This window comes from Equus caballus, chromosome 1, assembly GCF_041296265.1.
Source record: "Equus caballus isolate H_3958 breed thoroughbred chromosome 1, TB-T2T, whole genome shotgun sequence".
In the NCBI taxonomy this organism is placed as follows: Eukaryota; Metazoa; Chordata; class Mammalia; order Perissodactyla; family Equidae; genus Equus; species Equus caballus.
Window position 1 is genome coordinate 104,470,477 of NC_091684.1, and position 25,638 is coordinate 104,496,114.

The 25,638-nt window shown below is 43.4% G+C and overlaps 1 protein-coding gene across 2 annotated transcripts in view; it reads left to right on the forward strand.

Moving 5' to 3' along the window:
* The window catches only part of IQGAP1 (IQ motif containing GTPase activating protein 1), a 93,287-nt gene extending 74,998 nt beyond the window's left edge, over window positions 1-18,289 (forward strand). For both annotated transcript variants that reach the window (XM_023649538.2, XM_023649552.2), the window contains 10 exons: window positions 253-485; window positions 1,074-1,206; window positions 2,254-2,356; window positions 3,100-3,235; window positions 3,623-3,710; window positions 6,105-6,317; window positions 7,061-7,227; window positions 9,695-9,817; window positions 14,185-14,293; window positions 16,750-18,289. In XM_023649538.2, coding sequence (XP_023505306.1) covers window positions 253-485; window positions 1,074-1,206; window positions 2,254-2,356; window positions 3,100-3,235; window positions 3,623-3,710; window positions 6,105-6,317; window positions 7,061-7,227; window positions 9,695-9,817; window positions 14,185-14,293; window positions 16,750-16,863 — 1,419 coding nt within the window. In that variant the 3' untranslated portion in view covers window positions 16,864-18,289. The remainder of the gene's footprint in view (window positions 1-252; window positions 486-1,073; window positions 1,207-2,253; window positions 2,357-3,099; window positions 3,236-3,622; window positions 3,711-6,104; window positions 6,318-7,060; window positions 7,228-9,694; window positions 9,818-14,184; window positions 14,294-16,749) is intronic.
* Window positions 18,290-25,638: the final 7,349 nt, after the last annotated feature.

The following is a 25,638-nucleotide window of genomic DNA, read 5'->3' on the forward strand; positions in this document are numbered from 1 at the left end:
TGATTTTCAGTTCTGTTCTCATTTTCTTATTTTTCTGCATCCAACCAAGGGATGTTTGGTCGTTTTAGTTTCAGGCCTTGAGAGAAAGTGTGTGTGCATGCGTGCATGCATGCATGCATGTGTGTGTTTGTGTAGCGTTCATTTTTTCCTCACAGGAATGCATTTTCTGGTTTTCGTTGCTAGCAAAGTCATTTGTGGCCTACTTGGTGGGCTGATTATTAACACCCATCTTTCTTTTCCATCTGTTCCCAGATCATTGGTAACTTGCTTTACTACCGATACATGAACCCCGCCATTGTTGCTCCTGATGCCTTTGACATCATTGACCTGTCGGCAGGAGGCCAGCTTACCACAGACCAACGCCGAAATCTTGGCTCCATTGCAAAGATGCTCCAGCATGCAGCTTCCAATAAGATGTTTCTGGGAGATAATGCTCACTTAAGCATCATTAATGAGTATCTTTCCCAGTCCTACCAGAAATTCAGGTAAGGGGGAAGGGACAAGTACTTGAAAGATTCTGTGTGTGTGTGTCTATCTCTGCGGGTAAAGACAAGATTAAATCCCACACCTAGCTCTGCCTGGACAGTCGTATTGTAGGATGCGTGTTTGATGTGCTCAGAGCTCCAGATGGTGAAGCGGACTCTTGAGCTATTAAAATGTATTCTTATGGAATAGACAGTACTTAACATACAAACAATGGTTCTGCATTTAGGCGCATGTTTCTCTGTAATCAGAGAAGAACTGGAGGGTGCTTTTAATATCTGTAAGTTAAACATTCAGTTGTGAGTTCAGGCCATTGTCTTAGAGAGAAAGTTGGTCCTCCTGACGACACAGGTGTTTGAAAACTGTTTTAAATTATGGTTGAGTGGTTCTTGTGGGTAGAACTAAAACTAGGTGGAGAGAGTTAGAACTAGCGTCCCAGGGCCGTCAGGCACAGCGAACATGCAGCAGTTTCTCTAGGATTAACTGTCTTCTGTTTGAACTCATTGCTCCAGAGGTTTGTGGCATGTCCTCATGCCAACTTCTCACACACATGTCACTTGCTGGGGTCTGACTCTTGTGTTTATTTCCAGACGGTTTTTCCAGACTGCTTGTGATGTCCCAGAGCTTCAGGATAAATTTAATGTGGACGAGTACTCTGACTTGGTGACCCTCACAAAACCAGTCATCTACATTTCCATTGGTGAGATCATCAACACCCACACTGTAAGTATTTTTCTTTAATTGCTTAATTTCCTTGCTCTGTCCTTAATTGCCTCCCCTGGCTGCTGCTCCCCGTGTCTGGAAGGTAGACAGCTCACCTTCCTCTGATCTTACTGACATCACATCTGCCTCATTGTTTCTCTCCCTTTGCTTATTATTCTTAACGACATCTGCTGAGTTTCTGAAAGTGATCCCAGGCCACCTGCATCAGAATCGTCTGGGCTCATTAAAAATGGAGTTCCTGAGCTCTGCCACAGACCTGCTGCATCAGAATCCCAAGGCGGGGCTCCACGCTCTCCATTGTGGCCACTGATACAGGGCCTTGGGGAAATACTGTTTTTACTGTTCCTTCTTTTTACGCCGGCCTTCGGTGTTATTTTCCTAACACGATCTAGAATACCAGCTTTTCCCTCTTTGTCACCTTAGAGTGATTGTCCCTTGGCTGCTCTTTTTTCCCCTCCAAATTTTTATAACTCATTCCTTTCCCCTTGAGGAGCATACAGAACAGGGAATAAGGAAATACATAAAATGTAAATGAAATTCCAGATGTTGTCATTTCTGAAGACATCACCTGGGATAAGAGCATCTTAAAGGCTTTGCTTGAGTGCCCCTAAGATAATGATAACATTGATCCGGCGCACTTTTCTCTGAATTAAAAGATACTATATACTGAAAACATTAAGTAAAAGTATGAATGAGAGTTATTTGTAACTGGTTGTAAGGTACATTGATGACTTTGGATATTAAGGTCTGCGGGTTTTGTTCTTTCTTATGTAGGTACATTTAAATCCCTCATATCTGTGAGGGTGAGAGAGTACCAGTGTTTACTCTCCATACATCATAACATAAGTCATTCAACAGAGGCCACTGTGATGCTTTATGTATTGTATTGTTTGTTTGGGTTAGTTTGCTGAGGATTGCCTTATCAGTTCTTTGAACGTAGGGGCTTTGTTATTTAACTACTTTTGTGCTGTTAGACACTGTGGGCAGGGACGAGGGCTAATGGGTTGAGTGTGCAAGTGGAAACTGATCCCTGGCTGTCTGATGCAGCTCCTGTTAGATCACCAGGACGCCATTGCTCCTGAGCACAACGACCCAATCCATGAGCTGCTGGACGACCTGGGCGAGGTGCCCACCATCGAGTCCCTGATAGGTAAAGCTCTGACGTAACTGCCCAGGAGGCGAGCGGGAGCGTGACAGAGGAGGGGACAGTTGTCACCCCCTCTGTTTCTGCACTGTGCAAGCTCTGAATATGCACTGGGGAGAAAACAGATGTGGCCCCGGCCGTAAGGAACTGACGTCCAGTGGAAGAGATCATTTTAAATGTATATATGCACAAAATCATATAATTAGAAATTATAAGTCCTGCAAAAGAAATGAACAGAGTATTTTTTTTTTAAGGAAGATCAGCCCTGAGCTAACATCTGCCAATCCTCCTCTTTTTGCTGAGGAAGACTGGCCCTGAGCTAACATCCATGCCCATCTTCCTCTACTTTATATGTGGGACGCCTGCCACAGAATGGCTTGCTGAGCGGTGCCACGTCCACACCCGGGATCTGAACTGGCAAACCCCGGGCCGCCGAGAAGCGGAACGTGCGAACTTAACGGCTGCGCCACCGGGCTGGCCCCTGACCAGAGTATTTTGAGACAGAATCATTACAGTTTTGAAATGATTTTGTTAAGCATTTATGAGATGATTTTATTATGGATCCTTTGCCTTTATAATTTGGCACATATTTTCCTTTTTTTCTCAGTAAAAGGTGTCCTGGCCACAGTGTACCTGTTGTCTTCTTCAAGTATCTTCTTAGACTTGCGTTACCTTTTACTCGTATTAATATCTCCTCTCCAATATTGCTGTTCTTTATTCTGATTCTTTCTACCCTTCCAAAACTTCAGGAGAAAGCTCTGGCAATTTAAATGACCCAAACAAGGAGGCGCTGGCTAAGACAGAAGTCTCTCTCACATTGACCAACAAGTTCGACGTGCCTGGCGATGAGAATGCAGAAATGGACGCTCGGACCATCTTGCTGAAGTGAGTGCTGCAAGTCGCACAGTGGAGCGAGTGTAGAGCAGCGGTCCCTCGGCCTTGTGAACGGTCAGTGTATTCATACCTGAAATGATCGTCTTGGCCTTTTAAGCCTGTCATAGTTCTGGTCACTCACACATTGCACTTGGCAGAGGCCTTATCCTGCCTTCTTTACTAATAAGATGCCAAAGTGAAATTTACATCCTGGAAATCCTAACCTTAGAAGCCACTCTGTGATGGTGCGTAAATGAGCCTGGGGCCTTGAACACCTTGTGTTAGCAGCTGCCCAGAGGGACCTCTGTGAGGTGGTGTTTGTACTGCTGCTTCCAGGGTCCATTTGAGAGGAAGTAGAACAGCTGGTAATGTTTAAATGCTTTCCCCCTCTCCCTTCAGCACAAAGCGTTTAATTGTGGATGTCATCCGGTTCCAGCCCGGAGAGACCTTGACTGAAATCCTGGAGACACCAGCTACCAGTGAACAGGTAAAATTTAGGGGTTTAACATATACTGTAACAAGGTACCTAGGTGCTCCCGCGATAGGCACGTGCCAGAGTTGAGTGGGATGCCGACGACAAGAGGTGGTAACTGGGGTGGCCTGGAGGATGGTGGTGGGTGGGACTTGCTGAGAAAGCTGTTGGTTCTTAGATCCAGAGGCAGACGTCCCTAGGGCACGGCACTCACTGCGGCATGTGTGTTTTAATTTAACCTGAGGCAGAATCAGTGAGTCTGCCCAGTGATGTATTGAATGCCACGTAGTTAGACTTTTAAGTGCCTTGGTAGAGAGAAGAAAAGCACAGGATGTGGCTCCTAAATTCAGTGAACTCATGATTCAGTTGGGGAAATGTGATATATATATCTGAAACAGTTAGAAAACCATTAAAAATTAACTGTAGTGTCTGCTATAAAAATGCTGGAAGTTCAGGAAAGAGGTCAGTGAGGAGCGAAGCATCAGGAAGCAGTGGGACCTGAGCGAGCCTTAGAAAGAGCAGATGGGGTTTGGCGTGCACCTGAGATGAGAGAGCCCAGGCAGGGCAGTCCACGTGAACAGAGGCACAGAGGAGGGACGGGCGTGTCGTGACCAGACCTCCTTCTCTAGGCTGAAGACGAGGGTGAAGGTGAGCAGAGAGAAATAAAGCAGGAGAACAAATTGTATAGAACCCAAAACCTGGACAGGAATTGGGCACCAGAGAGAGGGGAGTAAAGAGCCTTTGTCACCTTGGGAAGCCCTGAGTACTGATGAGTTGGCGGCGCTGTCAGAGCAGATGGTAGTTGAGTCATCCAGGTGTGTGATAAGGTCCCCGGCCCAGTTGGTTGGGGGTGGATGGCAGTGGGAAGGGATGGCTGAGTCACTTCATGTTTAAGACTCCCATTTCGCATTTATAAAATGAGAAAAGTAGATCAAGTCATTCGTTTTCAAATTTCGGGCAGAGGAGTCCTTTTCATGAAACGGCAGTTACTTGGACCCCAATAAACAGGTAAAATTGGAGCTGCTCTGGTGGCATCAGGAATAGAGGTCTCGGAACCTCGCCCTCTAGGACCCTGTGGTCCCTCTGGGAAACCCTTCAGGCTGCACTGAGGACTATTTGAAAACCACTGTGTTAAATGAATTCCCAGCTTTCAGATGCTGTGTTTGATTACTGAATACATTTGTGTGAGGGGCAGAAGAGAGGCATAGCCAGTAACTGCCGCCTGTTTAACCCAGAAGGAAGATGGAAGGAGGGAAGGAGGAACCAGTCTTTGTTGAGAAGCCCCTGTTGGTTGGGTGCTTTCACCGATGTTGTTTCATTTAATCCTCGCACTATCCCTATGCGGGGAGTCCTGGCCTCCTGATTTTACAGAGGAGGAGACCAAGGCCCTTAGAGGTTAAACAACTGGCCCAAGATCACGTGTCGGTAGCGGCAGAACCAGACTTGGATCCAGTTCTGCCTGAGTCCAGAGTCCCTGCTCTTCGCGTTACGTGATGCAGAGTAGTCTTGACGTTAGAGGAAGAGGGAATCGCTCCAGCGTGGGAGGAACCACAAGCCGTTCCAAACGTAAACATCCCAGCACAAACAGTTCCAGATACGGTACCAGAACCTTCGGTAGATTTGGGATCTGTCAGCACAGAGGTGATCTTTGAAGCGTTGAGAGTGAACAGTTATAGCAAAATGACCATGGGTCACTTGGAGGTACCAAACGCATGCTTAGGGCAAGGAGAAAATGCAGAGGTGATGAGCAAGGCGACAACTAAGAAAAGGCACTAGATTTGGGCTGGGGAGAATGGTAATTGGTAATGACAGCAGTAGATGCAGAAGCCAGATTGCTAGGAATTAAAGGAGAAGGTGCTAGAAGAATGGAATAGCAAGTGTGAATCATATGTTGGGCAGGGACATAATGGACGAATGTTGCGTGTTGACTAGGAAAGATAGCAGGGCCAAGGCAAGGTCTTTTTATTTTCAAGATACTGGTGTTTGCAGCATGTTTGAAAGCAGACGGAAGGCTTGAGCGTGATTCAGCCTGGACAAAGCAGCGAAAAGAGTTAGCAGGGATTTACTGAGCACTGGTGACGCTACAACATTCGTTGAGCTGAGTTTCAGATAAAATTCAACGGCTTCCATGTCCCAAATGTGGTAGGGAAAAAAAGGGATTTTGTAGCCAGTAGAGCCCAATCTCCTGACCATCCCTGAGTCCAGGAGGAAGCCATGTGGTCTCATTGATGCATCTATCTCCTCTGCTCCGTGCAGTTTCTCTGTCACTTGTCAGGGGTCAGTTTGTTCCCCTCTGTTTCCAGAATGGAGTTTGAGAGCTATATAAATTCAGGTGTGGATACGCTATATAAATTCAGGTTTCAGATGAGTGTGGTGGATTTGCCAGGAACTTCTTCTTCTTATCTGTAGGAAGCAGAACATCAGAGGGCCATGCAGAGACGTGCTATTCGTGACGCCAAAACTCCTGACAAGATGAAAAAGTCAAAATTTGTAAAGGAAGACAACAACCTCACTCTTCAGGAGAAGAAGGAGAAGATCCAGTCGGGCTTGAAGAAGCTGACAGAGCTTGGGACCGTGGACCCAAAGAACAGATACCAGGAACTGATCAACGACATTGCCAGGGTACTGCATGTGGGGCACGTTGATGGCCTGGCTGAGTTTAAGGCTGTCTCAGAGGCTCGTAAAGAGACAATGGCCGTTCAGATGACAGCAAGCCGCCTTCAGTTCATGGGCAAATTAGTGTCCTCTCCTGCAGAATTGTTTCTGATTTGCAGCACAAGGACCTTGCCCGCCCCTTGATGACTTAATCCACTGCCTAAATTAATAGGGAGAGGCCCCGCGTTAGTGCTGCCTGCGTTCAGTTTGTCTTTGGCCTTAAAGACTTCTTCCAGATCTTTTTAACGATTACCATGAAATATAAGTTCACATCAGTTGGTCATCAAGTCCTTGATTTGTGTGAATCTTCTCAAGAAAGGGCCTCTGGGGTGGGCTGAGGGTTTACGTGTCCTCTGCTGTTACACTGAGACAGTGCCGTGCACACCTGGGAGCTTCGTCACTGAGAGAGTAAAATTATCTTTTTCTCCCTCTCCTGACAACATATTTAAGAGGTTTAAACCAGCTTTGCAAGTAAATTCGAAGAATGTAGAAGTCTGTAAAAGTAACACAGTTCCCTACCTTTAGAAAATACAAATGGGGAAAAAAACTGATGAGATCTGAATTTCTTTATTTTTGAACATAAATTGCTGCCTGTTAAGAATGTGTGGTCATGCAAGGCAAAGTTAAGCGCTGCTGGGTTCTAGTGTTAATGATTCAAGAAACATATGGTATCTGGCACTATTTTCCTAATTTTAATAATTATGTCTCAGGACATTCGGAATCAGCGGAGATACCGACAGAGGAGAAAGGCTGAGCTGGTGAAATTGCAACAAACGTATGCTGCTCTGAACTCTAAGGCCACCTTTTATGGCGAGCAAGTGGATTACTATAAAAGCTACATCAAAACCTGCTTGGACAACTTAGCCAGCAAGGGCAAGTGAGTGTTTTTTTAAAGAAGCAACGTCAGAGGTTTGGGGCCAGCCCAGTGGTGCAGCGGTTAAGTGTGCACGTTCCGCTTCGGCGGCCCGGGGTTCACAGGTTCGGATCACAGGTGTGGACATGGCACCGCTTGGCAAGCCATGCTGTGGTAGGCGTCCCACATATAAAGTGGAGGAAGATGGGCACAGATGTTAGCTCAGGGCTAATCTTCCTCAAAAAAAAAAAAAAAAAAAAAAAAAATTAATGTCAGAGGAAAAGGAAGTAGAGGCAACTGAAGTGACATTGGCAACTTTTAGTTAAAACACACTGGATCTACTTATTGCATCAGTTCTTTATTTTGCTTCTGGCATTTGCAGACTTTCCTGGTTCCACTTGTTATTGTAGGATGTAAATAAATAATGTGTGGAGGATTTCAAAGATGCTTATTGCTAAGCATCCTTTGTTCCAAAATATCTTCTCGGCCCTAGAAATTAAAGATTCATGGAAGGAGATAATCTAGTGGTCCCCAAACCTGGATGTGCCTCAGAATCACGTTAGCAGTGTTATAAACATTTCGATTCCCTGGCCTTCTCTATACGTCCTGGGGACGAGATCCCAGACCTGACATTTTCCCAGCTGCCGAGGAAAGTCGGATGCAGCCACAGACCATCTGCGTGCCCATTTTACAGGGAGTGAACTGAAAACCCAGAGAGCTGAGGTGCAAAGTGCAGGTGCTACTTGTAGGCTTAGTTTATTTTTTACTCCTAACCTTTCATTTTAAGAACTTTCAAACCTCAGAAAGGTTGAGTGAATAAAAAATAAACACCCACGTACCCTTCACCCGGATTCACCTGTTTTTAACATTTTGCCCCATCAGCTTCCCCTCTCTCTGGCTCACCACTCTTCTGCCTCCACTCTCTCTCCCTCTCTTTCTCTCTCTCCTTGAAAGACTTGCTGAAGTGAGGCAGGGCTCATGTGAAGGGATAAAAATCAGGTCCACCCAACCCTGCCTGCAGAGCTGGCTCCTGTGTCCTTTTCACATGTCCCCATCGTTCTTTGAGCACTTGTGGACTTTATGGCACAAGATGTTTCTGGTTCGACTTGTACTGTCCCCTCCCCAGACTTGGAATGAGCTATTTCTCCAAGCATCCCTGGTTCCTTCTAATGAGGAATGGTATTTGGAAACCAAGATCTAGGCACGAGGTGTGCTCCTGCCCGTGGAATCGTCATTGCTTCTAGGCCTTCTCAGCAGACAGAGCTAGGTTCTCATTTCTTTTTAATGACTGCGTGGTACTCCATTGTCTGGATAGGTATAACAATTGATTTAATCAAGGTCCTCTGTTGATAGACATTTGCATTGTTTCCAGTTACTTATTAGAAAAGACTCTGCAACAAATAACCTCTTGTACATATTTGTCATTTTGCAAATGTGGGCATATTTTTTAAGGTAAATTCCCAAAAGTGGAATTTGCTAGGTCAGAAGTTTTGTACAATTGTGATTTTGATATTTTTTTTTTTTAGATTTTTTTTTCCCCCAAAGCCCCCGGTACATAGTTGCATATTCTTCGTTGTGGGTCCTTCTAGTTGTGGCATGTGGGATGCCGCCTCAGCGTGGTTTGATGAGCAGTGCCATGTCCGCACCCAGGATTCGAACTGACGAAACACTGGGCCGCCTGCAGCGGAGTGCGCGAGCTTAACCACTCAGCCACGGGGCCAGCCCCCGTTGCTTGCTTTTCTTATCGCTTCTCAATTTGATTATCCCAGTAGCCTCCTAACATCTGTTTCTTTTTCTTTGCTCCCATTTGTCTGTAATTGCTATGCTGGCTTCAACTCTTTTATTATGAGATATTTTTATTTTTTCCTCCATAGCTGAGGGGCTTAGAGCAACTCCTCTGGGATGCAGGACGGTTCCCTCAGGCTGGCATGAGAAGCCTTCACACTGACTCGTAGGAGCTTAGGTTCCAAGAGGGGCATAGCAGGATTAAGACACTGTCAGATTACTGGTGTGCTCTCAGATATAAATTAAAGACAAAGGCAATTTAGTAATGTTTGCCCAGTTTTGCAGAGATGTTTCTTAGGCTAATCCCAACATTTATTTGCCATTTTAGAATTGGTATGTTGTTTATGCTTGTGTATGGGAAGTTTGCTCTTTTTTTGTGTGAGGAAGATTGGCCCTGAGCTAACATCCATTGCCAGTCTTTCTCTTTCTGCTTGAGGAAGATTGTCGCTGAGCTAACATCCGTGCCAGTCTTCCTCTGTTTTGTATGTGGGACTCCACCACAGTGTGGCTTGAGGAGTGGTGTGTATGGCTGCACCTGGGACCCAAACCCATGAACCCTGGGCCGCCAAAGCGAAGTGTGCAAACTTAACCACTACACTGTTGGGCTGGCCCCAGAAGTTTGCTTTTTGATCTCATATTGTTGAATTACCAACAGACTTATGGTGGATAGTTACTTATAGAAAGTAACATGATGCAATTTTTATAGGGTCTCCAAGAAGCCTAGGGAAATGAAAGGAAAGAAAAGCAAAAAGATTTCTCTGAAATACACAGCAGCAAGACTGCATGAAAAAGGAGTTCTTCTGGAAATTGAGGACCTGCAAGTGAACCAGTGAGTGTTTACTTTTTCACTTTGTTTTATGCCTTGATTTTTTATTTCTGCGTTTATCACATCTTTATCTTATTGCCTTTATTTCTCTTATCTGGAGTGGTCATTTTGGTATTTTCTGTCTATTTATATATATATCTTTATGTGCAGAATTTGGCCTAATAGACTTGATTTGTCTGTCATAGAAGGAAAGTACTTATTTTCCTTGTTTGTGGAACGCTTGTCTCAGGACAGGTTTACACCTGCCCGTGTGGGCCCCGTCCTAATTTTTCCTCTTTAAGAAGGAAGCCTTTTCTTCTATGTCTAAGCCAAGAATAAACAAGAATAACAAGAAGATGAGTTTACTCCACTTGCGGCTTGCTTTGCACGTGACACGCAGGCTGACCTTTCCGTCCTCCCTCAGGTCCTGGCCCAGCTGTCATTAGCGAGCATTTATTAAGCACCATCTCAGTCAGCCCTGTGATCTCAGGCAGCTGAGCTTTCTGTTCCTGTGTCTGTGTAAAAAATCAAAAAACTTTGTTTAAAAGGAAATTTTTATGTTTTTCTGATTCTAAAATAATATGTATTGATTATTGAACTTTGAAAATATGGAAAAGCATAAAGAAAAAGCAACTATAATCCTGAAAGCCAAAGATAACCACTGAAATCATTTTAGTATATTTTCTTTTTCTTTCTTTTTTTTGAGGAAGATTAGCCCTGAGCTAACTGCTACCAATCCTCCTCTTTTTGGTGAGAAAGGCTGGTCCTGAGCTAACATCCATGCCCATCTTCCTCTACTTTATATGTGGGACACCTACCACAGCATGGCGTGCCTAGCGGTGCCATGTCTGCACCCGGGATGCGAACTGGCAAACCCTGGGCCGCCAAAGCAGAATGTGCGCACTTAACTGCTGTGCCACCAGGCCAGCCTCATTTTAGTATATTTTCTTCTGTGCCTCTATTCACATAAAGATTATCCAACGACCCACTTACTTGTCTACATACTTAGTATTTTTTTTAACATAAATTGGGATATTACTGTTTATAGTCGTGTATCCAACTTTTTTCTTATAACATATTGTGAGCATTTTTCACATTCTTTGAAAGCATCCTTTTTAATGGCCACATAATATTTCATATGTAGTTCTAATTCAACCATTCATCTATTGTACATTTAAGGTGATCTTACTTTTTACATTATTATACATGTGATCATGCCTTTTTATGTAAATCTTTGATCCTACTTCTGATTATTTTTTTATGATAGATGCCTAAAGATGGAATTTCTGGTCAGAGTAAAAAAAAAATTCTTTTTTTTTTTTTTTTTTTGTTAAAGATTTTATTTTTCTTCCTTTTTCTCCCCAAAGGCCCCTGGTACACAGTTGTATATTCTTAGTTGTGGGTCCCTCCAGCTGTGGCATGTGGGACGCCGCCCCAGCATGGTTCGATGAGCAGTGTCACATCCACACCCAGGACCCAAACCGACGAAACACTGGGCTGCCTGCAGCAGAGCGTGGGAACTTAACCACTCGGCCACGGGGCCAGCCCCAAAAAATTCTTTTTTATTCAAAAAACACAAAACATGAAAGTTAGCATCTTAACTATTTTAAGTGTACCGTTCAGTAGTGTTAAGTATATTCACATTGTTGTGCAACTGATCTCCAGAACCTTTTCGTCTTACAAAACTGAAACTATACTTATTAAACAACTCCCACTTCCCCTCCCCACCAGCCCTGGGCAGCCACCGTTCTCTTTTCTGTCTCTCTGAGTTTGACTGCTCTAGGTGCCTCATATAAGTGGGATCATACAGTACTTGTCTTTTTGTTACTTGGCTCATTTCACTGAGCGTGATGTCCTCATGGTTCATCCATGTTGTAACATGTGACCGATTTCCTTCCTTTTTAAGGCTGAGTAGTATTCCATTATATGGATAGACCACGTTTTGTTTATCCATTCATCTGTTGATGGACATTTGGGTTGCTTCCACCTCTTTGCTGTTGTGAACGATGCTGCTATGAATATGGAATTGTAAACATCTCTTTAAGACCCTGCTTTCAGTACTTTTGGATGTATACCCAGAAGTGGGGTTGCTGGATCATATGAGAGTTCTGTTTTTAATTTTTTGAGAAACTGCCATACTGTTTTCCATAGCAGTTGAAGAAGAATTAAAAAAAAATTTTTTTAAAGATTTTTATTTTTTTCCTTTTTCTCCCAAAGCCCCCCGGTACATAGTTGTGGGTCCTTCTAGCTGTGGCATGTGGACCACCGCCTCAGCATGGCTTGATGAGTGGTGCCATGTCCGTGCCCATGGCAAAACCCTGGGCCACCTAAGCGGAGCACACGAACTTAACCACTCAGCCACAGGGCCAGCCCCTGAAGAAGAATTTTTAGCTCATATATATTGTCAGGGTACTTTCCAGTAGTGTCTGAAATGTGTCTAGTAGTGTCTGAAATGTGTGTGAAAGTGCTTAATTATCTCATAGTTCCTTGCCATCATTGAGTAATAAAATAATTTTTGATGTTTTTGAATTCAGTAGTTAAAAAGTAGTATCTCATTTTTAAATTTTGCTTTTCTTAGAGTTCTGATTGAGTTTGTGTGTGTGTGTGTTTTTAATCATGACTTATTTTTTTAATTATGGCTTATATTTTCTCTGGTCATTTTTTTCGATTGGGGACCTTGGTCTTTTGAGGGATTTTTTTTTTCTTCTTTTTTTGAGGAAGACTAGCCCTGAGCTAACATCTGTGCCCTCTTCCTCTGTTTTATATGTGGGACACCACCACAGCATGGCTTGGTAAGTGGTGTGTAGGTCCACACCTGGTATCCAAACCAGCGAACCCTGGGCTGCCAAAGTGGAGTGTGCAAACTTAACCACTGTGCCACTGGGCCAGCCCCTGGGGGATTTTTTGATTGAGCACTTGGTGCATTTTTCAAATCTGTCCCATAACATAATATTTATTATCCCTTCACTTCTTTTTTTTTTTAATTTTTTTCAGATGTACATCATATTTCGAATTCTGTGTACATTACATCATGTTCATCGCCCAAACACTAATTATAGTCTATCCCCTCACATGTGAGCCTAATCACCCCTTTTGCCCTCCCCCCTCCCCCAATGGTAACCACCAGTCCAATCTCCAATGCTATGTGTTTTTTTGGTCGTTGTTTTTATCTTCTACTTATGATTGAGTCTTCCCTTCTTTTTGTCATCATTTTCCCTACTGTTAAGGGCCTACCATTATTTGCCTCTCTTACTTTTTTTTTTTTAAATATACAAAGAACTCCGGCTTTTTGTTTTGTTTTTTCCAAAGATTTTATTTTTCCTTTTTCTCCCCAAAGCTCCCCGGTACATAGTTGTGTATTTTTAGTTGTGGGTCCTTCTAGTCGTGGCATGTGGGACGCCACTTCAGCATGGCTTGATGAGTGGTGCCATGTCCGCGCCCAGGATTCAAACCGGTGAAACCCTGGGCTGCCGAAGCAGAGCGTGGGAACTTAACCACTCGGCCACGGGGCCAGCCTCTGCCTCTCTTACTTTTTAATTTGCTACTATGGGCTTAGAAACCAGATAACAAACCAAACTAATTAAAGTAAAATTATTTATACATGAAATAAATATCTTTAAGGGATAACCTGTGAGGATTTCCTGTTGAGTAAAATGCGTGTGTTTTAGTGCATGGACATTGTGACTCTCCTTTAGCTTCTCAGTGGCCTCTTCTGCATCCTTCCTGGTTCTCAGCTCTGTTCACAGCAGACGCAGGTGCTCCACAGCTGAGTCTGGAAATCTGGGGTGATATACTTTGAGCACCTGGGGACAGCACATTCCCACCCTCTTCTGGTGCCGTACAATTTGCCGGCATGTTAACATGTTGAAAACGAGTGATACCTCAAACATTTTCAGTAATAGCGATTTATATCTATAGCACCTACTCTTTCCAGAAAACCTCCTCTCTTGGTTCTTTTGTTCCGACCCCATTTTGTTTATTTACTCACTTCTTCCAGTCCTCAAACGTGTGCATTCACACACACACACCCTTTCCTCCCTCTCCTTCCAGCCCGGTTTCCTCTTGATTCTCCTTTTATCGTCAGGTCTCAGCAATGGCCCCATGGGAGGCTGGGAGAACTCTGACAGCCTCGCTTAGAGGCCGTTTGTGGCCTCCCTCAGTGGTGCTCCATCGGTGGACTGCAGGCGCTCCGGGGAGAGGCTGCCGTCCTCCCCGAGTCCCAGAGCGCTTGGTACTCAGAGTAGCAGCCCCGCGCCCGCAGAAGTCTTTTGCACCTTTATTTTGTACTCCTTTCCCTCTTGGAGACATTGTTCATCTCCTCGCCACTTCTCACAGACTATGTTTATAAGAGAACATGAAAATCACACCCTAATGATGTTGTGTTCCAACAGGTTTAAAAACGTTATCTTTGAAATCAGTCCAACAGAAGAAGTTGGCGACTTTGAAGTGAAAGCCAAATTCATGGGAGTTCAGATGGAGACGTTTATGTTACATTATCAGGTGGGTTCCCCCAGGGAGGGCCAAGCGCTCTGTCGGAGGCAGCGCCGATCTTGTAAGCTGGGAGAGTCCTTAGAAAGGAGACCCATCTGGGGAAAGCTGTCCACAGTCAGCACTGAGCTGGGCTCCACACCGGGGGGAGGAGGCGGGGGTCTGTGTGGGTCTCATCTGGTCCATGCCAGAGGGCGTGTGCAGATGTATGCGTCTTCAGGAAGCCTTTGTCTGAAGCTTCCACTTAGTGTTGCCGCTGAAGTGAGCTGATCCCGGGGACTTGAACAAATTCTTAAGTATGAATCTTGACAGTACAAAATTATAAGCCCTCTCAGTAGCTTGAAATCTCGTGGGGTTTTTCTTCTCATTTTGACTTGATGTAGGTGCTTAAAGGTGTATTTCTGACAAGGTGTGTGTAGATTGCATCTCTGTAAATTGAATGTCATTTTAAATTCAAAAAGAACTCTGCTGTGAATCATTTTGTAACATAGTTATTCCTAGTTTTTATTCTGACATATCTCTAATTTTTATGCATTAAACCTCTCTGGGCCTTGAGGGATGCCTAGGTAAGGTCCAGACTCCTTTAGCTTTGTGTATTGAGTGCTTCCTCGTCAGTCCGACTCTTTCCTTCACTGCTTCGCACAGCTGCAGCCCATCAGGCTGGGCAGGTGCCTTTCTCTGAACGTGCATTTGGGTTTTTGCACATTCTGCTCCCCCTTAATTGGGGGCCCTCCTTCCCCTCTCCTTCTCTTCTCTTCGTCTGTCATTTATTGAGTACTCACATGGGTGTTCCCGCCGCTGGAGCCTCCCCGACCAGCCCAGCCACAGTCAGTTTCTCCTGTGCTTCCATCACCTTTAGAGACGGCCTCCGCTTACAGTAATGTTGACTTCTCTCTCTCTCATCCTCCCAAACTGTGAACTCTTTAAGGACAAGTCATATTTCTGTGTTTCCTTCTTGATGACTAGTCGACCCTCAAAACATGTTGGCTGAACAAATGTGAAATGATTTTGTGATGCACACGGCTAACTAACGTACTTATACAAAAAAAGATTCTTTTGGTCCCTCAGTTTCACCAAATTCACGTAGGCCGCCCAGTCTGCCTCAGGTAATGTATTCAGCCATGCATAGATTGATAGAACGTGGAATGACTGCCAGGTGCGAGGTATTATGTTCGGCACAGGTGACGCACCAGGGTCCTCGTCCTCGTGGAGCTGCTAGGATTTTTACAAAAGATGAATTGGTTGAACTTCTGAGGTCCCTTCAAGCCCTTTGCCTCTTGCTTTCTCATCACTGCTCTTCTGAAATTTAGGGGTGAGCCACTTAGATTTCCTAAGTTTGTTCTGGACGGTGGAGGGCAGTGGGAAGAGTCAGATGCAGATTCCCAACGGCCACTCCGCGCTGCTATCCCAGGGCCTCAGCAGCCTCATCTTTTTTTTTTCTCTCTCCTTTTATTTATTTATTTATTTATTTATTTATTTTTAATTGAGTTAATGATAGGTTACAATCTTATGAAATTTCAGCTGTACATTAATGTTTGTCATTCGTGTTGTAGGTGTACTACTTCACCCTTTGTGCCCACCCCCCCACCCCACCTTTCCCCTGGTAGCCACTAAACTGTTCTTAGTCCACATTTTTAAATTCTTCATATGAGTGGAGTCATACACAGATTATCCTTCTCTAGCTGGCTTATTTCACTTAACATAATTCCCTCAAGGTCCATCCATGTTGTTGCAAATGGAATGATTTTGTTCTGTTTTGCAGCTGAGTAGTATTCCATTGTATATATGTACCACATCTTCTTTATCCATTCGTCTGTTGCTGGACACTTAGGTTGCTTCCACGTCTTGTCAGCAGCCTCATCTTTAAACTTGGGATAATGACACCTCATAGGACTTCTGTCAGGACTTAGAGGACACTGTATAATGTGCTTCTACAACGACAAGCACATAGTAGGCTCCTAAGAAACATCTTGTCCTCTCGTTTTCTCTTGCCTTTAGAATATAAAAGCTGTCTCATGTGAAATAGAACTTGGCCCGTTGTTGAGACAGCATTACTGGCCTTGTCTTGTTTTCAGCGATTAGCGTATCTCATCACAGATCGAAATGCCTTCACCTTCTGCAGTGAGCCATCACTCAGACAAACTGGAGGCGCATCACTGTAGCTTCTGAAACACAAAGTATGAATGTGTGTGATGCCTCAATATGTGGCTTTTTCATGTTCGGCGTACTTTGATATGAACCTCTTCTTAACTCCAAACGTACTAGAAAATTCAATTGACCAACAAGCCCTATTCCTCGAGCTCGCCGGGTGCTTGGGCAGTGGGCAGTTCCATAGTTGGGAACTTTTTCTCACCCCGTTTCACATCTGGCACACCAGGCATGCCTCGTTCCTGCTGGGCCCCTGCCTACATTGCGTCCTTTCTTTTCTTCTTGCACAGACTTAACTGTCAAAATGTTTTTTTGAACAGGACCTGCTGCAGCTACAGTATGAAGGAGTTGCAGTCATGAAATTATTCGATAGAGCTAAAGTAAACGTCAACCTTCTGATCTTCCTTCTCAACAAAAAGTTCTATGGGAAGTAGTTGACCGTGTGCTGCCACCCCAGAAGGATGAAGGAAGAAGCGCCTCACAGCCTCCTTTTTAGGTCCTTCTTTACTCATCGGAAGCAAAGACCCAGCCCAGAACAATGCCTCAATTTGATACACTCCCACTGCCACATTTCTAACTCCTCCTGCTCTGACGGGACAGTTGTTGCCCTTTTTTCATAGGGAAATTGTATTTCAGGCTTAGTCTGACCCTTTTTGTGCCTTCGTTTTCTGTCACTTAGGAAAGAGTGGCGGCTCCACTAGACGCTTTCTGTGTTGTTGCATGGCTATGTTGTAAGCTTTGGTGTTTGTTTTAATTAGCAACAGGGATGGTGGGATTTGAATTCTTTGTTTAGAAGAGGAAGATATGAGCATCAATAACATACATACATTTAAGACACAGTTACAGTGTCAGGTTATCTATGGTTCCTTAGGTTGTCATTGAAAGTGGAGTTCCTTTATGACTCTCTCCCATGAGGAAGACTGAAGGATATGGGCATCATGGGTTCTCTTCATTCTGTTCTCTCTGGGCTAATAGAAGTCACTGCTCTGTGTTCAAAGGAAGCATTTCCAGAAAAGGCAAGATACTGGTTTTAAATTTGCCATTAAACTTGGACAATTCTGTTAGTGTAGCTGTCTCATCAGTGAATGGGAGAGTCCCATTGATAGAATTCGGCTATTTAGGTAAATTCAGGACAGTCTGAGGCGCCCACGCCTTGTGTTGGTGCCCAGAGACTGACTAGGTCCGGGAGGACATGCGCCCCGCCCCTGTAGCAGAGGAACGGGTTAGCCCTAGTGGAGAAGGGAATTGTTTTCAAAACTGTTTTATATCTTAAGAGTGCCTTATTAAAGTGTAGATTTACTTCTTAAAATGTGGATGATAGGAATTTAAAGATTTATATAATGCTTCAAAAGCCTTTAGAATACTGTAAGAAAAGGGTTTTTTAAAAATTGGGCTTATCTGTATATCTGAACTCTTAGAACTTTCTTATAGCTGAAACACTAGGATTTATCTGCAGGGTTGCAGAGAGAGAATCCTGCCTGAAATAGACTCAAACAAAACCAAACAAAACCAGCCGACGCTGTTACACTTGATATTAAAATCTGTTTTCCCTCATTTCTTTCTCTTTTCTCTTGCTGCCCACATGGTGCCTTTATTTTTATGAGCTCCAGTTTTATGGGTTTAGTCAGAAACAATTCAGTTCTCAACATTGAATTTAGGAAGCTTTTTTTCTTAGATAAAAAGTCATATACATTTTTTTAAAAATCTGTTTATCCAGGAAAATATATTGAAATCATGCTGCTGAGCCTCCACTTTCTCTGATGTGTTGGTTCAGTTTTCTTTTATGATAGAACATAAACTAACATTTAAAAATTTACTGATGTATATTTAAAGCCAATAAACTGTTTCATTAATAACAAATCATGTGCAGTGTCCCTGTTACAAGTGTGAGTATTGGAGACATGTTTCTCGTGGTACACAGTGGGCTCGGCAGGGCCGCAGGTGCAGATGTAAGCTGTGTGAGTCTTTCCACACCCAGGCGGCCTGCGGCAGGCAACGAGACAGGCGTGGAGCGCCGCGGAAGGAGCCGCTGCTACCTGATCTTGTTTTTTGGAAGACAAATTTTTAGTAAATATTTTCCCCGGATTAAAAGAAGATGCTATTAACAAGTAGCATTGCCTCAAAAGCTAGTACCAACCAAAGTGTCAACCTTTTTACCTTAAAAGAGGATACCCATCCCAAAGGCTTGTCGGGCCCCATGACAAACTGAGCAAAGTTTACAACTCCTTCAATAAAACAGGGTGTTTCAATTATTTGTAAGGATTATACATCCCTTGAGACAACTTCTAATGCAAAAGAGCACAAAATGCACTTCAAGAATTTTGATGGTAACTATACAGAATTATGGTTTTAATACCATTGAGAATGTCCGGACAAACTTAAGTCATGACATTGAAACCATGTAGCTCTTACTACTTTTATTTATTAGCTGTAGCCTTCCCTGTCTCATCTTTCTGCTTCCTTGACCTTCTCTTCCGCCAGCCATCATGACAGTTACCATGAATTTACCTCCTCCCGAGAATTTGGCCTGCCCGTCAGACTGCTGCTGCACACAGTCGCCTTTGTATCTCTGAAATAAAAGGTCATTTGTTCATGTTTCTGTTTATTTTTCTCAGTTTCATTGTTAGCAGTTCCTGCTAAACAGTGTTGACGAGAATGAGATTTAATAACTGAAAACCACCACAGGAAACAACCTCTTTCTAGTCTTTGAAGGAGTGAGCGCAAGTCAGCTATCAGATCAGTGAAGTATCTCAAAGTGATTTTTTAACGTGACTTTAGCCTTTGTAAATGAAATATGCTTGAAGTAGCTCGACATAAAAAGACAGTGAGTGGGGAGGACAAATACATCACTTAGTTCTGACTGGCTAATGGCTGAAAGCTTAAAATTGCGGCAGCATTTAATATTATTTTATGAACAGCAGCACGCTATGTGTTGAGCACACAGTCATAGAAGCTCCCTGAGGGACATACTGTGTTACACACAAGTCACCAGAAAAGACTAGGGAAGTTGGATATGGAAAAAGGAAACAGCAGCAAAAGGGAAAAAAAGCGGTTTCCTTCTAAGTAAGGTCCTGGGGGGCAGACCTTAAAAACACAAATATGTATATAAGTATCCTTTGTGTTTATAAACTGTGGCCAGACTCGGTTGGAAAATCAGTGACAAGAAGAAATAAGGGGAAAAACGGAATAATTCTAAAGTAAACATAAGTGAAAAATTGGAAGCGATGGTTTATGTGGGTGGCTGAGATGACCCCGTGTGAGGACGCGTGATGTGGTAAGAACACGGGCTTTTCCTGGCCGTGGTCCCTTGTGGGAGGTGCCCCCCGAGCCGCAGCTTTCTCATTCTGGAACGGAGGATGCTCCGGTAGGTGTGTTATTGAAACAAAGTCTGTTCTAACAGCATGCTCCACGTTGGCCCACAAAGAAGTCAAGTGAGTTAGGAAGGTGCTTATCAAGGTATGACGATGTTCAGTGAGGAAACCAGAACAAAGGGGAACTAGGAGGAGGAAGGTGACACGGAGCCTGCCGTGATGCTGGTAGACCGTGAAGGCCAGGCAGTGCAGCCACATGGAAAGGGAGCCGGGAGCCGCCACCTGCCACCCGCCACAGCAGTCCTGCTCCCATTGTTACGCCTGTGTAAACCCGGAAAGAATTCGGGAAAACTACGTTCCTCCACCGTTTTGACACCTAAATTTTTTTTATGTTTAAATTCTAAAATGTTTAATTGCCAACATATTGTGAATTCCCAGGTAAAAGTCACCCCAAAAATCATCCCAGGTAAAGGTGTCCAGTGGAACCCCATCCATTTTAAAGGTACATGAACAAAGCTCTTTGTCGGTTGGAAACTTGACATTTTTTTCTCTTTAAACTCGTTTCTATTCCACTTCCCTCAGAATTTTATCCAAATGTAGTATTTTTAAGCATGTCTTAGTTTTGATTATTTTTTCCTGTACCATAAGGCTGTTAATCCACAAAAGTATTTTGCATCATCATAATTATAGTTGGTGCACATTTGATCAAAGTAATGTAATATATTGTCTTGACAATTCTGAAAGTCACATATTTGAAGTCCATTTTTTAATGAGATAAATGAAGGTTTTTCTTTTTTTTTTTTTTGAGGAAGATTAGCTCTGAGCTAACTACTGCCAATCCTCCTCTTCTTGCTGAGGAAGACTGGCTCTGAGCTAACATCCTTGCCCATCTTCCTCTGCTTTATACGTGGGACGCCTGCCACAGCATGGCTTTTGCCAAGCGGTGCCATGTCCGCACCTGGGATCCGAACCGCCAAACCCTAGGCCACTGAGAAGCAGAATGTGCACACAACCGCTGCACCACCAGGCTGGCCCTGAAGGTTTTTAAAATGAATGTTTAAAGAACTTATGGGTAACTATTACTACTTGCTAGAGCGAGATAGGGCTCATGACCAGTTCTCTTCCTATTTTTCACTTTTAGAAATGTAAGCTCTGAGAAGCCTTGCTGTCATAATAAGCAATGGAAACGGAAGGTGTTATGTTGATAGCAATGTCACACATTTCGTAGGACTCCTAAGTTTTATCCAAAAACTCAATGATTTATAATAAAAAATTATAATATGGGGCTGGCCCGTGGCATAGTGGTTAAGTTAGGCATGCTCTGCTTCAGTGGCCTGGGTTCACAGGTTTGGATCCCGGGTGTAGACCTACACCACTTGTCAGCCATGCTGTAGCGGCAACCCATGTATAAAGTGGAGAAAGGTTGGCACAGATGTTAGCTCAGGGTGGATCTTCCTAAGGAAAAAAAAGAACATAAAAAAAATTATGATTATGTCCTCCAATTTTGTTGAAAGCCAAAAAAAAGAGGGGGGGATTACCTAGTTTGGAAAAGAATTTATCATCCAGTCATTAGATCATCCACTTTGTCAGGACTTGGGAATTAGACAAGGAGCTTTACTAAGACTTATCAAATGACTATGAATTACACTCATAACCTTTTCACTTAGAGACAACTTGTTTAACCCAATATGCTAAAGATGCTTTGGAAAAATAGAAATATTTTAATACTCCGTTGGCACTACAATTTTTTAACATCCTTTTTTTATTTTGGAAAACTTCTAACATAAACAGAGAGATTAACATAATGAACTTCCATGTGCCCATCATCCACACTCAAGTTATCAACACATCATCACACTGTTTCAGCTCCACCTCCACCCACACTGCCTTGAGTTATTTTGACAAATCCCAGATTCAGTATCATTTCAACTGTAAATACTTCAGTGTGTATCTCTAACATACTGTTTCTCAATAGGGAGCAATTGTGCCACCAGGAGACATGTGACAATGTCTGGAGATACTTTTTGTTGGCCCAACTATGGGGGTGCTACTGGCATCTAGTGGGTAGAGGCCAGAGATGCTGCTAAACATCTTAACAGCACACAGGACAGCCTCCCTTAGCAAAGAATTCTCCAGTCCAAAAACGTCAACGGTACTGGGTTGAGAAATCCCACTCTTTATAGGCAAGGACTTTTTAAAAAATCCCCAAACTATTATCACCTAAAAAATAATTTTAAAATATCAAACATGCAGTGTTTGCATTTCCCCGGTCATCTTATAACTGCTTAACCAGTTCGTACACTTGAATCAGGTCCCGAACAAGGTCCACCCATTACTTTGAGTCAATAGGTCTCTTATATCCCTCCATCTATAAATTCTACCTCCCTCTTTTTTTTTTTGTTAGTCTTGCAATTTACTTGATGTTGATCCTGTAGAAGTTTTACATTCTGGGTTTCTTATTACATCCTTGTGGATTAGACTCAGTTTCAACGTTTTGGCAAAAATATTTCAGAATTCCTATTACATCAGGGGCTTATCTTTTTACAATGAAAATAAAGACTGGTCACTGGGTTTAAATGCTGCCGACTTGACCCGTTAATTACAAAGCTTCCCATGAGCGTCTCATCACATGTGGATCCAGCAGCCGCTGACCATGACTGCCTAGATTTCTTATTTCATTAGGGGTTGCAGAATGGTGATATTTTAAGCCGATCATTCCCTCTTCATGTATCAGTTAGAATTCTTCTAAAAAGAATTTCTTACCATCAACTATTTCGTTACCTTGAACAGTATTTATACAGGAAAAGATGATGAATGCTTGTTTCACTCCCATTACTTACCAGTTTTCAGAATGAGCTGGTTCCCTAATATCTAAAGGCGACCAATGAGATTTTGTCTTTCAAAATCACTATGACTCCTGAATTTTTAATATATTTGATGTCTTTCAATCCAATGCAGATTTTTTCCCCCATCCTCAAATTGTCCCCTTTTTGGCTAATAGAATTACCTTTGTGGTGACTGTCGAGTCCTTTGACATGACCCCAGTAGTCTTTGATAGCTTCCTTGCTTTCTGGCATAAGATGTTCCAGCCCTGTCTTGTTACTTTTCTCACCCCACACCTGGAATCAACCATTTTTCCAAGCAGTGCTGGTTCCTTTTAGTGGGAAATGGTATTTAGAGAATACAGTCTGGGTGCTAGGGGTCCTCGTCACTATTAGGTTGGTCATTTTTTCTTAGCTTTTTGAACGGAAATAGTTTTTTTTTTTTTAAAGATTTTATGTTTTCCTTTTTCTCCCCAAAGCCCCCTGGTACATAGTTGTATATTTTTAGTTGTGCCTTCTTCTAGTTGTGGCATGTGGGATGCCACCTCAGAATGGTCTGATGAGCAGTGCCATGTCCGTGCCCAGAATCTAAACCAGCGAAACCCTGGGCCGCCACAGTGGAGTGCGCGAACTTAACCACTCGGCCACGGGGCCGGCGTCAGGCAGTATTTTTTTTAAAGAGAACATTTCCTGAGTTCATAACAAAACAAATTTTTTAATAAAATACTTTTAATATATGCAGGTCTATGAAAGAAAAAAAAAAAGCCCTGATTAGTAGCATTTGCCAATTCCCCGGTATAAATACTTGCCCATAGCTGATTTCAAGCTTGATGTCACTGGTCACTGAATGTGGAGTTGGGAAGAGGTGCTAACAGTCGGCTCTCATGAGCTAGTAGTCAACTACTGTTTTATTCCGGGAATAATAGGGAGCGATTGATGGATTTTAAGAAGAAGAGCAAGAAATGATCCAATTTGGGCCTTAGAACTGTGGAGGATGGAGGGGGATGAGGAGGCAAGACTCAAGACAGGTTGTGTTAGATAGCTTCTATTTGGCCCTCCAGACCCGCTCTCACCCTTCACTCGCCTCTGTGGCCTGGGAAGATGGCCACAAGGACTGCATCACTGTATTCCTCCAGCTTCCTGTTGGGCTTGGCCAATGGCAGGCATCACAAGGAGAGTGGAGGTCTGGAAGACAGCGAGGTTAGGATTTTTTCTTCCAGGTCACTGAACTGGCTGCCTCTCCCTGCCAAAGGCCAGAGCTCCTGTCAGACACCCACCTCTCTGGAGCATCGCAGTAAGCAGCCCCTCCTCCCCACCCTCCAGGCCCAGAGTGCTAATGATTCCTGCTGTAACTAGCCCCAGGGGCCCTGCGCTAGCCCCAAACCCTGCCCTGTCTCTTTATTAGCTTTTCTCCAAATTACCGGTTTGAGTGTGCCATCTGTTTCCTGCTGGGACCCTGACTGATACACAAGTGTACCAATTAAGTTCTCAGTTAGTGAGAGATTTGGTGGCCTGAATTGGATAGTGGTTGTTAGGATGGAAAAAGGCGGGTGAATTCTAGAGAGAGTTAGGAAACAGAGTCGATGTACTGGCCGTTGGGGGGACAGTGGGACACTGCGCCAGCAAGTGCCCCTCAGGAAGTATTCTACGATCAAGAAAATTTTGGAAGTGCTGTATTCCGTCATTCTACCTGCAGGTCACAACACACATCAGCATATTTAAAAGCTCTGAGAAGTCCTGCAGTCAAGAAACTTGCTTAACTTCATGTAACCTAGCTCTCCCCAAATGGATCTGACAGTACCATCTCACCCCTCTTTTCAGGAAGCTCCTTTGGCCACCTATGAAACTCATGTTCATGGAATGCACTCTGAACTGCTGGAGAAAGAGGAGGCTAGAACACAACTTGAAGCTTTTTATAGCTGGTAAATATCACTGAGGGAACAAAAAAGCAAAAATGTGCACTTGTATTTCACATTCCCTAAAGAATTCTGGATTCCATTCCACAATTCAAGTTTGGCAAAATTACTTGTTGAACACTTTTGGCCTTAAATTGCAGATATTTATTCTACATTCTGCACCTACTTGTCGAGGAAATGATTTTGATCTGAATATGTAGGAATGGATACTTGATAAACTCACTGTACTTGCTCATAGCCACTGGCTTTTGTCTCTGGAGAAACCCATTCCCCGTTCCTGTAGGTTCAGAGGCCCAGAGGTCTGGAGGATGGAGGAAGAATCTGGAGGTGGGAGTTGAACAGGCACATGATAGAAAGGATGACGTGATGGAAGTTAAAGGATAACTCCTCTCATAAAAAGCCAACTCAGAAAGAACTAGCTTCCGAAAATAAGGAGCAGCTCAAACACCCCTCTCCATGAGAAGAACCCAGGACCGCTTGGAGAAATGGCTGATTCCAGGGTTGGGTAGAAAAAGTATAAGATGAACCTAGAACATCTTTTGTGCCTAGAAGAAAAAAAAATACTAAAAAGTAGATGGGAACATGTTAAAAGGACACAGAAGCCAGCTTGAAGGTCAAATCTGGGGTAATTTAAGTATGAAAATAATAACAGTAATGGATAACCTATTGGATAAAATAAGAATTCATGAGCCCATTCTGATATAAACAAGTGAATAGAGAAAGGGCAAGAATCATCAATAGATGCTGAAACCAGTGAGTGCAAGTTTGTTGAACAACAAGATATTTATATAGCCTCAGAGTATCTCTCTTCAAGAGTCTTATTAATTACAAAGGGAAAAAACCAGAAACTTTACCATGGAGAAACCTGGCAGATGTCATCTTCAGCAAGGGATCAAGCTTAACGTCAGTAATGGACAACTTGACACCATACACCTCCGGATTGACAAACTGGGAAGAATGCGACATTGCATCTGTTCCAATCCTGCCCAAAATGCAAAAGCCGAAACCAATCATGAGAACATATGAGACAAACTCTAATTAAGGGACATTCTACAAAATAACTGGCCTGTCACTTCAAAAATTTTCAATCATGAAAGACAAAAACTGAATAACTGTTCCAAATTGAGGGATACTAAAGAGACATGACAGCTGAATATAAT